Below are 19,577 nucleotides of genomic sequence, written 5' to 3'. Positions count from 1 at the left end.
CTAACATCCCTGATAGCGAATCTACAATACGTAAAACACTAAACAAGAATGGATTTCATGGGAGGATACCATAGAGGAAGCCATTGCTGTATAAACAAAACATTGCTGCACGTTTACAGTTTGCACAAGGGCACCTGGATGTTCCACAGCAGTACTTGCAAAATATTCTGTGGACAGATGAAACCAAAGTTGAGTTGTTTGGAAGAAACACACAACACTATGTGTGGCGAAAAAGAGGCACAGCACACCAACATCAAAACCTCATCCCAACTGTGAAGTATGGTGGTGGGGGCATCATGGTTTGGGGCTGCTTTGCTGCGTCAGGGCCTGGACAGATTGCTATCATCGAAGGAAAAATGAATTCCCAAATAGGCATTTTGAGTTCAGCTCATGAAAAATGGGGGCAAAACAAAAGTGTTGCACTTATAATTTTGTTCAGTGTGTGGAGCAGCAATTTTGCCCTCTGGCAAAACAGACATTTTATTTCTCTTTTATTTATTATGGGAATGAATAGCGGATACTTAACTTATGTGAGTATTAGATGAGTAATAACAAGTCCAGACCCCTTTAAAAGCTTTGTGTGAAGAGTGTGTCCTCTTTTTTTTTTGCGCAAAAAGAGCAAATTTCAATAGAAATTGGCACTTTTAGGAATTAAAACAGCTCTCATGCAGACAACAGGAAATAATACTTCCTGATTTGACTAGCTCAGTGGAGCTAAATTCAAGAGGAAACCACTGCCAAGAACACCTACCTTGAAGAGACTTCTCATTGAGTTGCATTGGTAAGTCTGTGGTTGGACAGCCACAGAAATCTGGGCGGGATTAACGGGGGATGGCTTGCAAAGGCAGCAGACAAGAGATATGCAGATTTTGGAATATATTTTTAGATACATCCCTAATGAAAAAATGTATTATTAAATGTGTGCAAGTTATCACTTGTAATATATCTACTAAACTGTGATTTGTATTTATTTTGTATTTGGGCAGTGGAGTGTCCCTGTAGCTCTTGTTACAGAAGACCACTTTTGTCTCACCAGAAACATATACATTCAATGTAATGTAAAGGGGTAATTGCACCCATCGAACAGGCACAATTAATTAAGAATAATTTGCATGTTTAAACATATATAATTACAATATGAGAATTTCCCCCCCCCTCTGGGGCTGCGGGCGCTCCGCTCGGGATGTCAGGAGACTAGCCGCTTGGCTGCCTCCTCTGACTCCCCGAACTCCGGTGTGAGCCAGCCGGCGCCCAGGGTTTTCTCGCGGTCAGACGCGAGTACCCCGCGACCGGGTCCACTCACACACGTAGCCGCCTTGACGCGGCCGGGTTTCTCTCTGCCACGTGGATCCGACCGGCTAGAGAAGGGGCGCCTGCTCACGGCCCCTCCTCCCTCCACGGTCGGATCTCGGCGTTTGCTGCCCTGCTGGGATCCCCCGGCGGATCTCAGCAGATCTACCGGTTTTTCTACATGATTATAGTTATGGCTGTGAGCTTTCTGGTTTTTATATCAGATTTCCTTCACGTCAGGCTTCTGTGTTCTATGACAGTTGTTTATTTAGCTTGCTATGTGTTTTACTGTGTGTGTGTGTATATCACTGTTTTTCTGTCATTGTATGTCACTGTTTTCTGTCAGTGTATGTCACTGTTTTCTGTCAGTGTATGTCACTGTTTTCTGTCAGTATATGTCACTGTTTGCTGACAGTGTACGTCGCGGTTTGCTGACAGTGTACGTCGCGGTTTGCTGACAGTGTACGTCGCGGTTTGCTGACAGTGTACGTCGCGGTTTGCTGACAGTGTACGTCGCGGTTTACTGACAGTGTACGTCGCAGTTTTGCAGACAGTGTACGTTGCAGTTTTGCAGACAGTGTACGTTGCAGTTTTGCAGACAGTGTACGTCGCAGTTTTGCAGACAGTGTACGTCGCAGTTTTGCAGACAGTGTACATCGCAGTTTGCTGACAGTGTACATCGCAGTTTGCTGACAGTGTACGTCGCGGTTTGCTGAGAGTGTTCGTCGCAGTTTGCTGACGGTGTGTATCACAGATTTCTGCGTGTTTTACTGTCGGTGTATATTGCAGATTGCAATGTGTCTTACTGACAGTGCATGTCACAGTTTTCTGTGAGTTTGGCTGATAGTGTATATCGTGGGATACTGTGAGTTTTACTGACAGCGTATATCACAGATCGCTGTGAGTTTGGCTGACTGTCTATATCCCAGGATACTGTGAGTTTTTTGCTGACAGTGTCTATCACGGATTTCTGTGAGTTACAGGTATTAGGATCTAGGATTCATGTGCTTCATAGTATATATTTTTTCGGGTCCAGCCATGGGGTCTCAGAGGAGATTTCTATGGTGAGAATTCACCGTCCATGGCATAGATATAAGGTTACCAGATCTGGCTCAAACTGGTATGTGACGACCAGTCTGCACTGATACTTTACAATATTTTCAAAGATGAGGATGGTATCTATATTAATGATTGAAACATCGAGCAGATCTGTGTGAGCATGTGCATACCACTTCACAGTAAAGAGCGTATCGCTCAATGCATCTTACTTTCATGGACATGGTAGTCACTGACACAACTTCCGCTTATACCCAATGCGGCTGGGATAACGCTATTTGCCTGCTGGGCATTTAGGGACTGCCCGGTTCAGGTTATTCACACAACATTACGCTGTTTAAAAGGGTTGATGTCTGAGGGCCCTATGTCAGAGTGCTCTGAAGATCTGCAATTTTTTTTTTGGGGGGGGGGGGGGACTCTACCCAAGCTCAGAGGTCCCCATTACTCATTCAGGGCCCATGATAAAACGCTGCGGAATTGGAAGGCGCTATATAAATAACATATAATCATATGATATCTAATACAACCCAGGACCGGCCTGCTATGTCTGTGCCCCATTGATTGGCCTGCTATGACTGTGCCCCATTGATTAGCCTGCTATGTCTGTGCCCCATTGATTGGCCTGCTATGTCTGTGCCCATAAGAACGGACTGCTATGTCTGTGCCCATAAGAACGGACTGCTATGTCTGTGCCCATGAGAATGGCCTGCTATGTCTGTGCCCATATGAACGGCCTACTATGTCTGTGACCATAGGAACGGCCTGCTATGTCTGTGCCCATAAGAACGGCCTGCTGTGTCTGTGCCCATAAGATCGGCCTGCTATGTCTGTGCCCATAAGAACGGCCCGCTATGTCTGTGCATATAAGAACGGCCTGCTATATCTGTGCCCATAAGAACGGCCTGCTATGTCTGTGCCCATAAGAATGGCCTGCTCTGTCGGTGCCTATTCGCTTGGCTAACCATTCTGTGCCCATTCGTTTGGCCTGCCTGCCCTGTGCCCTACTGACACTATTGGTACTGAACCCCTTTTGCCCGTGGGCCTGGGGGAATATCACTGAGGATAACCCAGTGCCCACCAGTGACATGGAGATAGGCATGTGTCCAGACAAACACCATTGCCATAGTGTCCAGGAGGACACCAGTATACGACCTTCTGAACATGGTGGGAAGGGTGTAGGCCCTAAACCTCTTGCCCGAAGGACAAAGTTTTCTTATGAAGACCTGGACACATCCACAATTTATTCCAAACCGGCGACGACACATCCCCAAGGAGAACTTCGCACAGGCAAGGACCGGTGCTCAGACACCTACAGGAGAAAGCGGTGTTTCTTCCTTGTCTTTTCCAGCTACTCCGTATCTGCCTCCCGGAATCCTTATAGGTGTCGGCGTTTTTTTACCGCGTTCGGTTAGCTCCTGGCCCTGTACAGCGGGACTTGCTTTTATTACCTTCCGGTCTGCTATTTGCCTTCTATCTGAGATAGAATTGGTGTATTTACTCCTATCTACGTTTTTTGTTGCCTTTTTGTTCTTTCATGACTTCCTTTCCCTTTTCGCTCGGGTCGTCGAGAGGCCTGACTTGACCTTCTCCGACCTCCCGGGCACTCCCGGGCACTCCCGGGCACAGCTTTCCTCAGACTACCAACGGTCTTCCTGGACCCCGCGCGCACGCACGGGATCCAGATAGTCGGTTGATAGTTTTCCATCGTTGTTTCCGAAGATTGCCCTCAGCCTTATGCTGACATTTATAAGAGGTGTGCCCTGCAGTTGGTCGCCCTGAGTCGCTAGGGACTCTAGTTTGCATCACAGGAGGGTGCGGCCCTCCATCACCTCGATCCGAGTATGTTTATTTTCAGGGACAGAGGACGAACCCTCTTAGATACAGAACCGGATACTGTTTGTTATCGGAGGGCGCAGCCCCTCCCTCGACCTCTACCAGATACTGGGCTGGATACAAAGGACAGGTTTGGAGGACACATTCTCATAGAGAGAACCGGTCATGGATGTAGACTCTGCTGTTGGTTATTAACGGGTGCGGCCCGCTCAGGCTAGCAGCCAGACGCTATCACGGTATGCAATCACATTAGTAGAGAGCGCGGCTCTCTCATACACTCGATGCTCTACAGCGCCGGCCATTTGTTCATCACACAGGCTTGTCCCAGTGCAAGACATTGATGACTGCATAGAGGGGCGTCCCTCCTACATTCAATTAGAGATGTCATCCATGCTACTGATTTCGTTCTAGAGGACTGCCTGGTCATGCTAGATATCATTATTTAGACTGGATCCCTCTATTCTATCTCCTGTAATGGATCTACTGGATCCGGACCGCTGTGACACGCGAGAAATACTCATAGAGGTATAACGGGGGAGACCCCCACTTATTTACACATACTCCTGGAGATGGTTCGGCTAACGGATGACCCTCCGGTGTTGCGAGAATGCAGGTTTTTGGTATGTTCTGCACCATATAATACAGGGAATTGCTTTCTGTTTTCTCCCATGTCAAGATATCAGGAGATACGGAGACCTTCATGGAGCAAACGGGCACTGCCTTGCTTGGGTAACAAGATTAAGGAAGGCCTATTACCCGGTCTGAAGGTAAAACCATATGTATGGATCACATGGTAAGACCGGAAACCCCAGTTGTCTTGACCTCCCCGGTCGTCAGATCTTGGGATAAGATGGCAGGACTGCACCCTCTCCTCGGAGCGCATACCTGGTGATCATGGTTCGGAGATGGAGGGCCCTCCGTCTATACTCTATTTATCCCTCACGGGAGCGGTTTTGTTGGATTCACGCTAACCTACTTTTCCACTATCGTCGAGACTTTATGGAGGTACCTGGTGTGCCCCAACTCCTACACAGACATCTTTCACTCTTGGACGAGGGCACTTCTGGATGGAAATCTGCATTCCTGTTTGCATTTCCCATTCCTGGAATTCCCTATTCCCAGAATAGTCAACCACCATTCCTCCACACGAGTTCAGTTAGGAACCCTGAATGGTTTTCCTGTGGAGTATTGTCTCTACTGCGTCCGAGGATTACACAGTACATTTGGAATATTGGAATCACTTAGAATACGGCTGGTTTGGCCACACTCTTGCCTGCATTATGAATTTATGCTAGGATGAGACATCTCACCGGGTAGGACAGGAAGGAACGAAAGATCCTCCTCGGTTTCTATTGCGATTTTGGTGGTGGACTTAGGCGCATTCCTTGAGATTGGAGATCTACCTGCAAGGCCACATCGCCGAATGATCCTGGCACGAGCGGAGGAGCCGCCTTACGGATCATGAGTTGAGACATGGTGGCAGTTTCTTCTCGCGACCCCAAGTCCGAAATTGACCTTCGATATTATACAACTACAGGGATATGACTGATAGGTCAGTTTGCCAGCTCGTGGACCGACTACTAGGAAACAGGTCGCAACACCACGTACAATGGATCTATCGATGGATGGTGTTTTTTTCCGTATTTGAGATGCTTCGTTGGCTGGCATCTTCTTTGATCCGTCTGTCATTTATCATACTTGGATGTCCAATTAGGACCACTCTATTTCCTGGAATAGGTACCAGCGACACAAACCGCGTTGGATTGGGAACTGAGCATTGAAACAGCAAATACGAAGCCTCCTGTCATGTTATAAAATTGTAGATTATGCTAGCTTTAGTGTACCTATAATCTTAATTTTATTAATGACAGGAGGCGAGTATTTCCCACCCTTTCTTATCCCTCCCTTGTTTAATGTTATAGTTTAGATTATCAGGTACGTATGCAACTGTTTGTTGTCTCTGCTACCTGTTGCTTGTTTCTTATGTCTGTTTTCATAGTAGGGTTGGGATATCTACATATTAAGGGTAATTTTGGTTGCTACATTGGGTACCTGCATGTTTATTCAGAGTACATTTCATTGGCTAATCAACCTGTTCGATTCTGTTTTTCTCTCGTTTCAGTTTACAGTCCATCAACGTTATCTGGTTTGACAGTTTTTCTCGGAAGGTGGACATCGTTGTATCTAGGACTTCGTTTCTTCCCCATGATGTTTTCTGCCTTTTATTCTGTCTTGTCGCAGTTTGAAAGAGGAAATGATGCATGGGGAGGGGAGTTTTATAGTATCTAACTTTTTTATGATTGGTTGATTTTCTGTGCTGCTGTGGAGTTCTAGTAAAGAGAGACTTAAGCAAATACTCGCCTCCTGTCATTAATAAAATTAAGATTATAGGTACACTAAAGCTAGCATAATCTACAATTTTGTGAAACAAAGACACTATGTATAAGTGGAGTCATATATTTATTTGGTGTAAGTCTTCTGAATTAAAGGATCATCCCTTTCTGGTTATAAATAATTTAGTATTTTGTAAACATTGACCAATTGTATATAAATTGGAAAACGTGTCAGATGAAGATTACACTTGCCAGGCTTGCAGGCTACAAAACAAAGTTATGCTAAAGCATTTAAAAGGTTAATATGCATTTAGTTTAGACAGTTAACCATTGCACTGTTGGTGTTTATTGAAAAACAAAGTTGTGACAATAGCACTGCCAACAGGTCAAATACCAGTATTTTACTAGTATCAAATATTGTAATGATGAGGTAATCTCATTATAACATTTCATGCCCATCATCTGTCACTGGCTAGTTTTAATTTGTGTGAGAGTTTCAAACAAGATACGGAATGGTTTATAATGTCAAAAGCACCATAGAAAAATGAGCTGAGGGATCTGAGGAATTGGAGAAAGGAACGGATCTATCTGAATACTAACATTCTCTAAGAAGACACACCTGTGTAACTTCTTGTCTATTTCACTGACACACCTTATGAACTCCTTTGTCCCAAATATAATGCCAGGAAAACAAAGCTATACGTTACTACAGTGCCCCACTCCCTCACAACCCTCCTCCCATGGTGCTGAAGGAGTCACAACCCCTTAACGTCACTTACCTGAATCCAATGTCGATGTCCCTCGGTGCTCTGTCAGGTTCAGCCCACGCTTTTAATCCGCATTCCAAAAGACCCAGATAGTGAGCATAATAAAAGCATTGTATCTGCTAAGAAGGTGTGCTGGACCATATGTTTTGGTAAAGCAATGTGTCCTGGTGGTCGCCTTTTCTCTCTTCCCAGCTCTGCATCCGGGAGGGAGCTGCCATGGAAAAATGGTGGCAGCTTCATCGGCACCCACACAGCGTTTGTTGGACATCAGGGTGGTGGAGGACTAGGGCTTTTGCGGTTGGCCAATAATTAAAGGGGCCGGGTCTGCGGCATAACATCGACTTCCTGCCTTTCTTAAATGGGGGGAGGGGAGCTTTGCCTGCAAGGAAGTGGGGGCCAGTCAAATGACTAGTCTTCCAAATAGTCAAGCACTGCAATTGGTCAGTGCTAGGTTGTTCTGTTTCTTATCTCCAGTCACCTTCCATCCTGCTCCAGATTTCTGGTCATGCTTATGACCTTTAGCTTGTCCTTGACCATGCTTTCTGTCTTTGCCCTGTGATTTGTGGTATCCTGCTCTCAATTTGTGGATCTCTTCTGACCTTCAACTTGTATCTTGAACTCGCTCCTTCACTGCCTGCCTGCTCCTTTCTGGTTTCTACGCTTTCCCTGTAAATAAAGGCATCTGTACTCTCATTTATCTCTTAGGTTTCCATATTACTCTCAAGTACCTGGGAAGGTCATGTTTGCAAGGGTTTGTCATTCCACCGCAACTGGGTTCCTCTCCGAGCAAAACCAACGAGAGGGTTATCACATAACAATTAAGCCATCACTATGGAACTCACAGGGAATACTGAGGCTATAGCTGCACTTATTCAAAATGTGGCAGCACTGACCCAGCCAGTTCAGGAACTGCAAACAAGTCAAGCTACCCTTCTCCTACATGAACAACAGAGGGAAGAATCTACTGTTACATGCTTCTCCTTCTGCCTCCGTTCCTCCTTCCATGCCTCTTAGAATTTCAGAACCTGCTATCCCAATGCCAGCCAAATTTACTGGGAAAAAGACTGATCTGTCTGTGAATTAAAGTTCACCTTGAAACCATGCTCCTGTACACACTGCAATCAACTTATTATCAGGTCAACCCCAAATGTGGGTTCATCAACTACTTCATACCAATAGTCCTCAACTGGCTTTGTGGGAATCCTTTGATTCTTCTATGCGGGACCTATATGATGATCATCTGCATCTGCTGCATGTACCACTTTGTGATCCCTACAACAAGGGAAAAGACCTGTAGGAGATTACACTACAGAATACAGAGAAGTGATCCCAGTTGCAAGACTGGTATCATAGAACTGGTCTTATTCCGTCTGGGACGGTTTGAAACATTTGAACATGAGTTAGCCAGAGTTGGCATACTGCCATCTCTGGAAGAGCTGATCATGCTGGTTGCCCAAATAGACATACATTTCCGTGAATGGAGGTCTGACAGATTGCAATAGACTGCTCCACCTCAAATCCCTGGACAAACCAGTACTACTACTTCCTCCACATAAACCTCAGGGAAAGCTATACAAATAGGGGTGGTGCATCACCCTTTATCAGACGAAGAACGTAAGAAATGTTGTTCACAGGGACCCTGTCTCTACTGTGGAAAAGGGGATCATCTACTGCGAAACTGTCCTATTCATCCAGCCCCATTCTCGGGTAAGCCGAATATTGCCTCTACCTCCTAGAAAGTAACAGCTCCTTCAGTTTCTGCTTACCTCTCCATTTCATTTTTCCTACATTGGGGGCATGAGGAATACTTTATCACTGTTCTTACTGACTCGTAAGCTAATGGCTATTTCCTTTATCAAAGCATTGCAAATTCCTAGCAAATACACACATTAAATACCGTATCCTCTACTGGTATATTTGGTTAATGGGACTCCTCTGAAGACCGGACCTGTGCACCTGGAGACTAAATCTATTCATCTTCTCAGTGGCAAACATACAGACCATACATCTGGATATAATGCCATCAATCTTCGCACTCATATTGGGTCTTCTCTGGCTTCTGGCTAACAGCCTCTCCTGAAATATATAGAGCATTCCAAGATGTCTTCAGTGGAAAAAGTGCAAACCAATTACCCCGTAGATGCCCATACGACTGCCCAATCGACTTACTCCTTGGGGCTTCAATTCCATTTGCCTATATCTTCCTCCTTTTAGAGTAAGTAAAAAAAACACCTTAAGAAATATATTAGGGAAGCTAGCTAAAGGGTTAAGCAGGCCATCATCTTCTCCAGCAGGCATGGGAAGAATGATAAAAGTCTCTGCCATGTGTGGATTATCGAGCCTTAAATACAATCACTATCAAAAACAGATACCCTGTGCCTCTGATCCAGGCCCGGACTGGCCATCGGGCAAACCGGGCAAATTCCCGGTGGGCCGCGATGGCCACGGGCCGAGGCCGGCCGGGGTGATCCATGCAGAGCCGGCGCTATCAGAGCGCCGGCCCCGCTGTGTTCCATGAAGGGCCGGTGGGGAGATCAAAGATCTCCCTCACCGGCCCACATGCAATCAAACGCGGCCGCCGGCGGGGATAGAGGGAGGCAGACTGAGGAGGACCCGGCGGAGCACTAACTTGCAGCTCCGCCGGGTTTCTCTCGCGAGATCCGGACCGTTGCCATGGCAATGGTCCCGGTCTCGCGAGAGTGAACTCTAGCCTCACAGGCTAGAGTTCACTTACCACGAGGACCACCAGGGATTGATGGCAGCAGCACAACCCCCTCTTCCAGGCTACAGGTAAGAAGGGAGGGGTTTTTCTAATGTCTGTGATTCTGTAAGTTGTGTGTGTCACTACTTATTTTTTAAATACATATGTAATGTGTGTTTTACAACATACTGTATATATGTGTGTAATGTGTGTAGGTAATAGCATATGTGCATATAATGTGTGCATTTATGACTAGGGTTGTATATGCTCATATTTTTACATATTATTTAATTGGTGACTTTGACATGTGACTGTGTGTGGGGTAAACGAGTGGGTAACCGGGTATTTCTTTAGGCGATTACATTTATGTGTGCAGTGCATTAATGGGATATTATGTGACTGCATGGATGGGTAAACAAACATGCTATGTAACTAGATGGGTGACTGAACAGGTGGCTTGGTGTATGTGTGTATGTCTGGTAAGAGAAGTTGACTTAATAAGGTAGCATGTGTATGGCTAGCTAGGGAAATATTGTGCCTAGTATATGGGCAGGAGAGGATAAGATGGGTTGGTAGTCTCTATTTTGGTAAAATGGTATTGTGGTGAGGGAGTAATATGAGCAATTATGTCACAGCACCCTAACACACACACACCACCCTCAATCACACAGCGCCCTCAATCACACAGCGCCCTCAATCACACAGCACCCTAACACACATCACCCTCAATCACACAGCACCCTAACACACATCACCCTCAATCACACAGCACCCTAAAACACAGTACCCTAACACACAGCACCCTCACACACATGCACCCTTGCACAGCACCCTAACACACACACACAGCACCCTAACACACACACAGGACCCAGCACCCTAACACACAGCACCCTAACACACACACAGCACCCAGCACCCTAACACCCAGCACCCTAACACACAGCACCCTAACACACAGCACCCTAACACCCTCACACAGCATCCTAAGACACACAGCACCCAGACACACAGCACCCAGACACACAGCACACCACACACACACACACTATACTCCTCACAAATGCACACTACACCCCTCACAAATGCACACTACACCCCTCACAAATGCACACTACACCCCTCACAAATGCACACTACACCCTTCCCACACACACTGCACACCTCACACATACACACAGCAACCCCTAAACACACTGCACCACTCATACACAATACATGTATATATACTACAGAACCCCTCACACACATACTGCACACGTTAAATTCCAGACAAACACTAGATTCCTTACCCAACTCTGAATTATCTACATATATACACACACTAGATCTCTATAGCGCCACTCTGAATCCTCTATATACACACACACACACACACACACTCACTAGATCTCCTATACACACTCCTGAGTCCTTCAAACATGCACTAGATCTCCTACACACAGACGCTGCACAACCTACACACACTCTACATTTCTGACATACACACTCTGGATCCCCCATGCACACACTAGATTCCATTTAAGCAAACACATTTGCTTGCGCCGTGCAGAACAAATACAGGGCCTTTTTCTCATGCCCTGGAAAAGCATTGAAACAACATGCTCACTTTGAGATAGGGCGCGCTTGCCATTGGGGATGATAAGACACACCCTATCTGGCCCCGCCCCCTTTTCAGTGGGCCGCTGTGAATAAAAAATGCCCGGGCCGAATTTTTTCCCCAGTCCGGCCCTGCTCTGATCCTTGAACTCCTAGACAGTTTTAGACAAGCAAACATCTTTACCATGATTGACTTGTGAGGTGCCTACTAAAAAATAAATAGCAGCAAAAGATATGTATTTATGCTCCTCCTTTTTTGTCTGTTGTTCACTTCTTCTTGAACTGTGAAATAAATCAACATTTTTTAACTAAAATGAGAACTCAAAGTGAATTTCAAATTTTTAGGCCATGTAGCTGCACTTGGAGCATACCTTAATTAGGGAATTTTTCCAGTTTGGCTATGTGACCTTAAACTTGAATTCTCACTTTAACCCCTTAAGGACACATGACGTGTGACATGTCATGATTCCCTTTTTATTCCAGAAGCTTGGTCCTTAAGGGGTTAAAGAATAACCCTGTTAGTGACTGTTCAGTAGCCTTTAGTCCCTTTTTCCACCAATCATTGTTTGTTTGTTTTTTTATGGACTGAACTCAAAATCACAATACAAACAAACATCCATTTTATTTGTTTCATGCTTTGTCAAGGAGTTCAGGACTAGTAGAGGTAACATGTATATTCTACAAGAGATTTAGTATGTACGTATATTGCTGTGTTTAATTATTTTCTTCTATTGTATTAATTGGTTCATTTTTGCAGTAAATCCTAAATAAATATATATTTTATATTTCAGATTCCAAGGTCTCAATGCACAGAGAGTTGTTTTCCTGGATATAGGAAAATGTCAAGGATTGGAGGAGACAGCTGCTGTTATGACTGTGTCCCATGTGCAGAGGGAGAAATATCTAATCAATCTGGTATAGTACGGCTAATCCTAATTAATCCAATTAATCCAAAATCCAAAATAATCCAAAATCAACACTTCACATTTATTGTGAAGTGTTGATTTTGACTTTATTGAAGTGGTCTGGGTGCTGTGTCCCTTTTGCACTTAGTGCTGCAATGTAAACCCCTTAAGGACCGGACTGTTTTGGCCATATTGTATGTTAAGGACCAGGGCTGTTTTAACACTTTTGTGGTGTTTGTGTTTAGATGTAATGTTTCTCTTTCTCATTTAATGTTTCCATACAAATTATATATTGGGTTTTTTTTAGGACAAGAAGTGCTTTCTTCACATACCATTATTTATATCATGTCATATAATTTACTTTAAAAAAAATAATAAAATATGGTGGAAAATAAAAAATACCTTTTTTTTTTTACTTTTACTTGAAAAATCTTTTACTCGTCTACAAAAGCTAATGAAAAAACTGCTAAATAGATTCAAATTTTTGTCCTGAGTTTAAAAACACCCAGTGTTTGTGTTTTTTTTTTTTTGTTATGTGTGCAAGTTATAGGGCTATAAGTACAAGTTGGACATAGTTGTTTCAAAATATATATTTTTAAATTTATCAATAGTGACATTGTAACACTATTATATGTCATAAACCTCTGAATCACACCTTATATGTACATGTTTTTTTAAAGTAGACAACTTACGGTATTCAATATATTTCCAGTCTTTTTTGTAGCCACTTAGTCACAAACACTGGCCAAAGGTAGCATTTATATTTGTTTGTGTGTTAAAAATGCAAAAAATAAAATAAAATTGAACGCTAACTTTGGCCAGTGTTTGTGACTAAGTGGCTACTAAATAAGACTGAGCATACTCCATTTGCAATACCTTGGGTTGTTTTCTTTTGCAAATGGTATGCCATTGTGGGGGTAATTCTCATTCCTGGGCTACCATGTGCTCTCAAAGACAATAGAACCAATCTGAAAAAAATTTAATGTAAAAAAAAGAATCTCAAGCCTTATATTTGAACCTGTAACTTTTAAAAACACTTTAATACCTGTACATGGGGGGGGTACTGTTATGTTTGGGAGACTCCGCTGAACACATATATGAGTGTGCTAAATTTGGTGTTATCTATCCCTCCGATTGTGAGCTATTCTTTTTGTTATTTTGTTTGCATTTGTATTTTTTTGAGATGTTGTGGGTAAGGTGGAATCAACTCCTGACCATGTACCTGCTTACTTGATGAATAAATAACAAAGGAATACTCTACACCTGTCCATGAAACCACTTTTGAGTCAATTGTCCAATTGCTTTTGGTCCCTCGAAAAAAAAGAGGGGCTACATATTAAAGAGCTATATTTCCTAAACCCTTCCTCCAATTTGGATGTGAATATCCTCAAATTAAAGCCGAGAGACTGCACTTTGAAGCCCACGTTCATTATTTAACTGTATCTTGAAAATTATTACAATATACCAATTGCATCTATTATTTTACATTAAGTTTTATAGGAAGATGTGATTTTAAATTTTACATACATAATTATAAACACAGGCGTTTCTGACTTTTCTTTTCCAGACAGCGAGGAATGCACCAAATGTTTAGAAGATGAATGGCCCAATGAATGGAAGGATCAGTGTATTCCTAAAGTAGTGGAATTTCTGTCTTACAATAATGATGTCATTTCAGCTGTTTACTCTTTTATTTCACTTTTTCTCTTCCTTATAACAATCGTGGTATTAGTAATTTTTCATTTATTCAAGGACACTGCAATTGTCAAAGCCAATAATAAGAATCTCAGCTTCATCCTCCTGGTCTCCATCATGCTGAGCTACCTCTGTGTATTTCTGTTCCTCGGACGTCCTGTGGATATAACCTGCATGCTGCGTCAATCCACTTTTGCCATCATCTTCTCAATCGCAATTTCTTGTGTTTTGGGGAAGACTGCCATGATTTATATTGCTTTTAAAGCTTCTAAACCTGGCAGTCCTTGGAGAAAGTGGGTCAATGTGAAAGTGTCCAATTCAGTAGTTTTGCTTTTCTCATCAATTCAAATTATAATTAATATTACATGGCTGATAATCTTGCCTCCATTTCAAGAGCTAGATAAACATTCTTTTCCAGGAAAGATCATTGTTCAGTGTAATGAAGGTCCAGTTATTGCCTTCTACTCTGTCCTGGGATATATGGGGTTCCTGGCAGCTGTTAGCTTCATTTTAGCTTTTCTAGCCAGGACATTACCGGACAGTTTTAATGAAGCCAAGTACATCACCTTCAGCATGCTGGTATTCTGCAGTGTTTGGATTGCAATGATCCCAGCCTATCTGAGCACCAAAGGGAAATACATGGTGGCTGTAGAGATATTTGCCATATTGACCTCAAGTGTCGGACTTTTAGGATGTATATTTTTCCCCAAATGCTATCTAATATTGTTTAGGCCAGAAAGGAATACAAAAGCCTATTTGCTTGGATTGAGAACTAAAGTCATGTAACATACTAATCTCTTTCCTTTGCTCCATTTATTATCTTTAGTATGACGTCCACAACATATCTATACTACGTATAATAAAACAGAAAAAGGTGCAGTGTCGCTTTAAGACAATAATTGAAATACCACAATGTAGAAATGTGTTAAGATAATTAACATTCAAGTATAATACATTGCTACATAGCTGAAAAAAAAGACATGCAGCCGTCAAGTTCTGGATTTCTCATGTTTGTTTGTCCTGTTGATATAAAAGAAGGCAAAACCCAGTCTGAAGCACTTAAAAAAATTCATTCTTGACCCCAGAATGGCAGTCAGATATCTTCTTGGATCAAGAAGCTATTACCCCACGGATTAAAAATTATACCCCTGCATATTATGTTTTTTGCAAGTATATATCCAATTGCTGTTTAAACATCTGTATCGACATATGTATAAAACCACCCCTTCAGTCAGAGAATTCCACATCCTTATTCTTCTTACTGTAAAAAAACTTACACACTTCCAGTCTAAATGCATGACATTGTGTCCTATATATAGTCCAGTTTATGAATAGATTTCTAGATAATGGTTTGTCTTGGCCCAAAATATATTTGTATAATGCTATTGTTGTGGAAGCTCGGTAGAAATTAAATTTAGTAGGCCGAGATTTCCACGTGGCATATGTGTAAATGTTGGTGTATCAGTTAGTCAGTTACACGTAGCTAAGATACAATCAACACTGTACTGAGCAAGTGCAGGAATGCAGAAACTGAAAACACTTCCCCTCCTCCATTGTTCTGGGTGAGCCATGTGGTCTAACAGGTAAGGGAAGTTAGGCTTTGTTCAGCTGATTGGGTAAAGAGTATATGTGGGTAGAGATAACTATAGGAGGAGCTATATGTCTATATTATGCATTTACACAGTCAGTTCTGGGCTCAGATCTTGTTGCATTTTGGTGACATTAGTCCCTCTGAGCCCCGGTCGGTGAATCGAATAAAGAATCTCTTCCTTCCTGAAGAAACCTGTGTCCACTTCTCTGTGCTTGGCTTCTGTCAGTTTCTCCGGTATCACTATCATATTGTCAGGTTCCTATCCTGACTAGCAAGACTTTTTCTGTTTAATACTGTCCCTTTAAATGCAGTACCTGTTTCTCACCTCTATTGGCCTCCCTAGCCACTAGTCACCTCAGACTCACCTATATCACATGAAAAGAAGTTCTGCTATAAATGGTCACACCCAACGAAGCAAGATGCCTTTACATTGAAGTTGATATTCATATGAAAGACTTCAGATCCTGGCTCCTGTGAAACAACCTGTAACTTACCTGCATTGCTTCCTACCTGATTGGCTACCACCCCTGCTCCTTACCAACTTGGATTATTTACAACTCTACTTCTCTGCTTTAGCCTGCCTACCTTATTTATACAACCCTGCTCCATACCAACCTGGATAACATACATCTCTGCTTTAGCCTGCCTACCTGATTTATACAACCCTGCTTCATACCAACCTGGATAACATACATCTCTGCTTTAGCCTGCCTACCTGATTTATACAACCCTACAAAATCATTATCTGGACATTGCTTAACACATGGGTCGTCAACCTGGTCCCTACCGCCCACTAGTGGGCGTTTCATGATTCCAGGTGGGCGGTAGGGATTTTCAATTTTTTTTTTTATAAATTGGGCAGGCGGGCGGGCGCGCGCGAGCCGGCGGTACCACTGTGACTGGGTACCGCCATCACCACTTGCGGCCCCGGCGGCAAACCGCCGGGGCCGCATATGGAGGGGTCCATCGGGTGGCCCATGCTGTCAGGGCCACCCGATGGATGTGGATTGTGAGGGGGCCCGGTCAGCGCTGGGCGCTTTAACAGCGCGACCGGGCCCCCTGTGATGACATCAAATCTGCTGGGAGGAAGTGATTCCCCGGTCACTCCTCCCAGCATACAGAGAGCCGCACGGGAGGAAGGAGGAGGAGGGAGTCAGAGTGGGAACTCTGACTCCCATGCACCTGAGCCACCACTGGACCCCAGGGAAAGTCACCCTCCTGCACCTTAAAGGTAGGAAACAGGAGGGTGACTTAAATATAATGTGTGTTTGTTTGTGTATGTGTCTTTGTATGTATGTCTTGTGTGTGTCTGTATGTATGTCTTGTGTGTGTCTTATGTAAGTGTCTTGTGTGTGTATGTCTGTATACATGTGTCTTGTCTTTGTATGTATGTCTTGTGTGTGTCTTATGTATGTGTCTTGTGTGTATGTCTGTATACATGTCTTGTGTTTGTATGTATGTCTTGTATGTGTCTTGTGTGTATGTCTGTATACATGTGTCTTGTGTTTGTATGTATGTCTTATGTGTGTGTATGTGTGTCTTATGTATGTGTCTTGTGTGTATGTCTGTATACATGTGTCTTGTGTTTGTATGTCTTGTGTGTGTGTCTGTATGTGTGTCTTATGTATGTGTCTTGTGTGTGTGTGTGTGTATGTCTGTATATATGTGTGTCTTGTCTTTGTATGTATGTCCTGTGTGTGTCTTATGTATGTGTCTTGTGTGTGTGTATGTCTGTATACATGTGTCTTGTCTTTGTATGTATGTCTTGTTTGTGTCTGTGTGTATGTCTGTATATATGTGTGTCTTGTCTTTGTATGTATGTTGTGTGTGTGTCTTTGTATGCATGTCTTGTGTGTGTGTGTTTGTATGTATGTTTTGTGTGTGTGTGTGTGTCTTTGTATGTATGTCTTGTGTGTGTGTCTTTGTATGTATGTCTTGTGTGTGTGTGTCTTTGTATGTATGTCTTGTGTGTGTGTGTGTGTCTTTGTATGTATGTCTTTGTGTGTGTGTGTCTTTGTATGTATGTCTTTGTATGTGTCGTGTGTGTGTGTCTTTGTATGTGTCGTGTGTGTGTGTCTGTCTGTATATATGTGTGTATGTATGTGTCGTGTGTGTGTCTGTCTGTATATATGTGTGTATGTGTGTCTGTTTCTTGTGTCTATCTGTATGTGTATGTGTCTTTGTATGTATGTCTTTGTGTGTGTGTCTGTGCCTGTCTGTCTGTATGTCTGTATGTGTGTCTGTATGTCTGTATGTATGTGTGCCAGTCTGTTATAGTGGGATACCTAGCTCAGCCTTCCTACTGGGCATTGCTATAAGGAAGGTTAAAAAAAGGGGGAAAAAAGGTGGGGAGGGGAATTGAGGAGGGAGAAGAGGGGAGCTGACGCACAGATGAGAAATCATATTATGCGCAAACAGAGAAGTCGTCTGAATATCACCGAAAGAGGAGACCTTCGTTTGTTCCTTACAACCTCAAGGATCTCATTAATCACTAGTAAAGGTAATTTCAATTTACTTTATTGTTTTCTCATTAAACTTTTTATAAAGTTAAAAACATTATAAACATGCATTAATTGCAAATAAAAAGATAAATGTACGTACATTTATTTTTTTTAAAACACCCTCCTTTCGAAAAAAATATTCCGCACTTGCGCGAAAACTGGTGGGCGGTAAGGAAATTTTTTCAACCAAAAAGATGCATTAGTGGGCGGTAGTTAGAAAAAGGTTGACTACCACTGGCTTAACACATGTATTTACTAGGTGTTATTTTTGTTTCCCTTACTCCCTATAGTTCCTAATACCGGTCTTATTATTCTTCCTATACTTTTATCCAGCTTTATTATTTGCACACTTGTTTGTTTTCTATATAGGGAATATTGTCTTAATGTTTATTTCTCCCTTTCCTTCTCCTTATTATTTATTCTACACGTTATACTGCTGTAATGTCAAACCTACAAATAAAGCCTCTTCAGTTAACTCTAGCAATAGTCTGATACCTGACCTGATCATGAGCATGACACTTATCCCCTCTGAGGTGCTGTTTTTCCAAACTAAAGCGTTACATTTGTTAACCATTCTTCATAACTCAAATTCTCCATGTGGCAGAAATGCCTCTGCCATGTGTTTTTGGATGGGCCTGCTGGCCAGCCTCCTGCCAAAAGACTATGGGTCCTTTAAAGGTTTATGTGATTCATGTACTTTTGTACTCCATAAAGAGAGATGGACCGTTGGCCATAATTCCCTGGAACTGTTTAGGGCATAGGACCGTGTGCACGGTCGGTCAAAATTATGACTTCCATGGAAATCCCGAACCCCTGAACCGATCTGGGTGATTTGGATATGTTGGTCCCACAGATCGGGGCTATCAGGGGATATGACTTTTGTGGGATTTCCATGTGTTTTGGGGGTACTTTTGGGTCATTGTAAAATATGTTTTCTGTGCCTGGAGATAATTGAGTTTACTACAGTGCTTGACTCCATTATCTCCCAGGCACAGAGGAGGGATTATCTTGTTTTATGTGGGAGTGTCCTGGACGTGAGAGCCAATGTAATTGTGTGTATGTTTTTACTGTAATCTACTCTCAGGTCCATGGGGAAGTGCCCCTTGCACGGGGACCTACATATAAGGTCAGTTGTGGCTTAGATTAAACAGTTCCTGCTTACCCTCAACATAGTCTCATCTCATATTTGTAAGGAACCGCTATACCAGCTATAATCACCAGCTCTTTTAAGAGCTATGAAGAGAGCTCTTCTCATTGGGAGCTGGAACTTGGGTCCAGAGTGAGAAGAGACGGTGAGACCCTAGCC

General features: G+C 43.0%; 1 protein-coding gene across 1 annotated transcript in view; it reads left to right on the top strand.

Annotated features, from left to right (window-relative positions):
* The window catches only part of LOC134615216 (vomeronasal type-2 receptor 26-like), a 122,751-nt gene extending 107,786 nt beyond the window's left edge, over positions 1-14,965 (top strand). Inside the window, exons 10-11 of the mRNA XM_063459711.1 lie at positions 12,371-12,494; positions 14,052-14,965. Of these exons, the coding sequence (XP_063315781.1) occupies positions 12,371-12,494; positions 14,052-14,965 (1,038 nt within the window). The remainder of the gene's footprint in view (positions 1-12,370; positions 12,495-14,051) is intronic.
* The last annotated feature ends 4,612 nt before the right edge of the window (positions 14,966-19,577 follow it).

This window comes from Pelobates fuscus, chromosome 6 (assembly GCF_036172605.1).
Source record: "Pelobates fuscus isolate aPelFus1 chromosome 6, aPelFus1.pri, whole genome shotgun sequence".
In the NCBI taxonomy this organism is placed as follows: domain Eukaryota; kingdom Metazoa; phylum Chordata; class Amphibia; order Anura; family Pelobatidae; genus Pelobates; species Pelobates fuscus.
The sequence above is the reverse complement of the archived record's forward strand: the minus strand, read 5'-3'. Positions and strand labels throughout refer to the sequence as shown.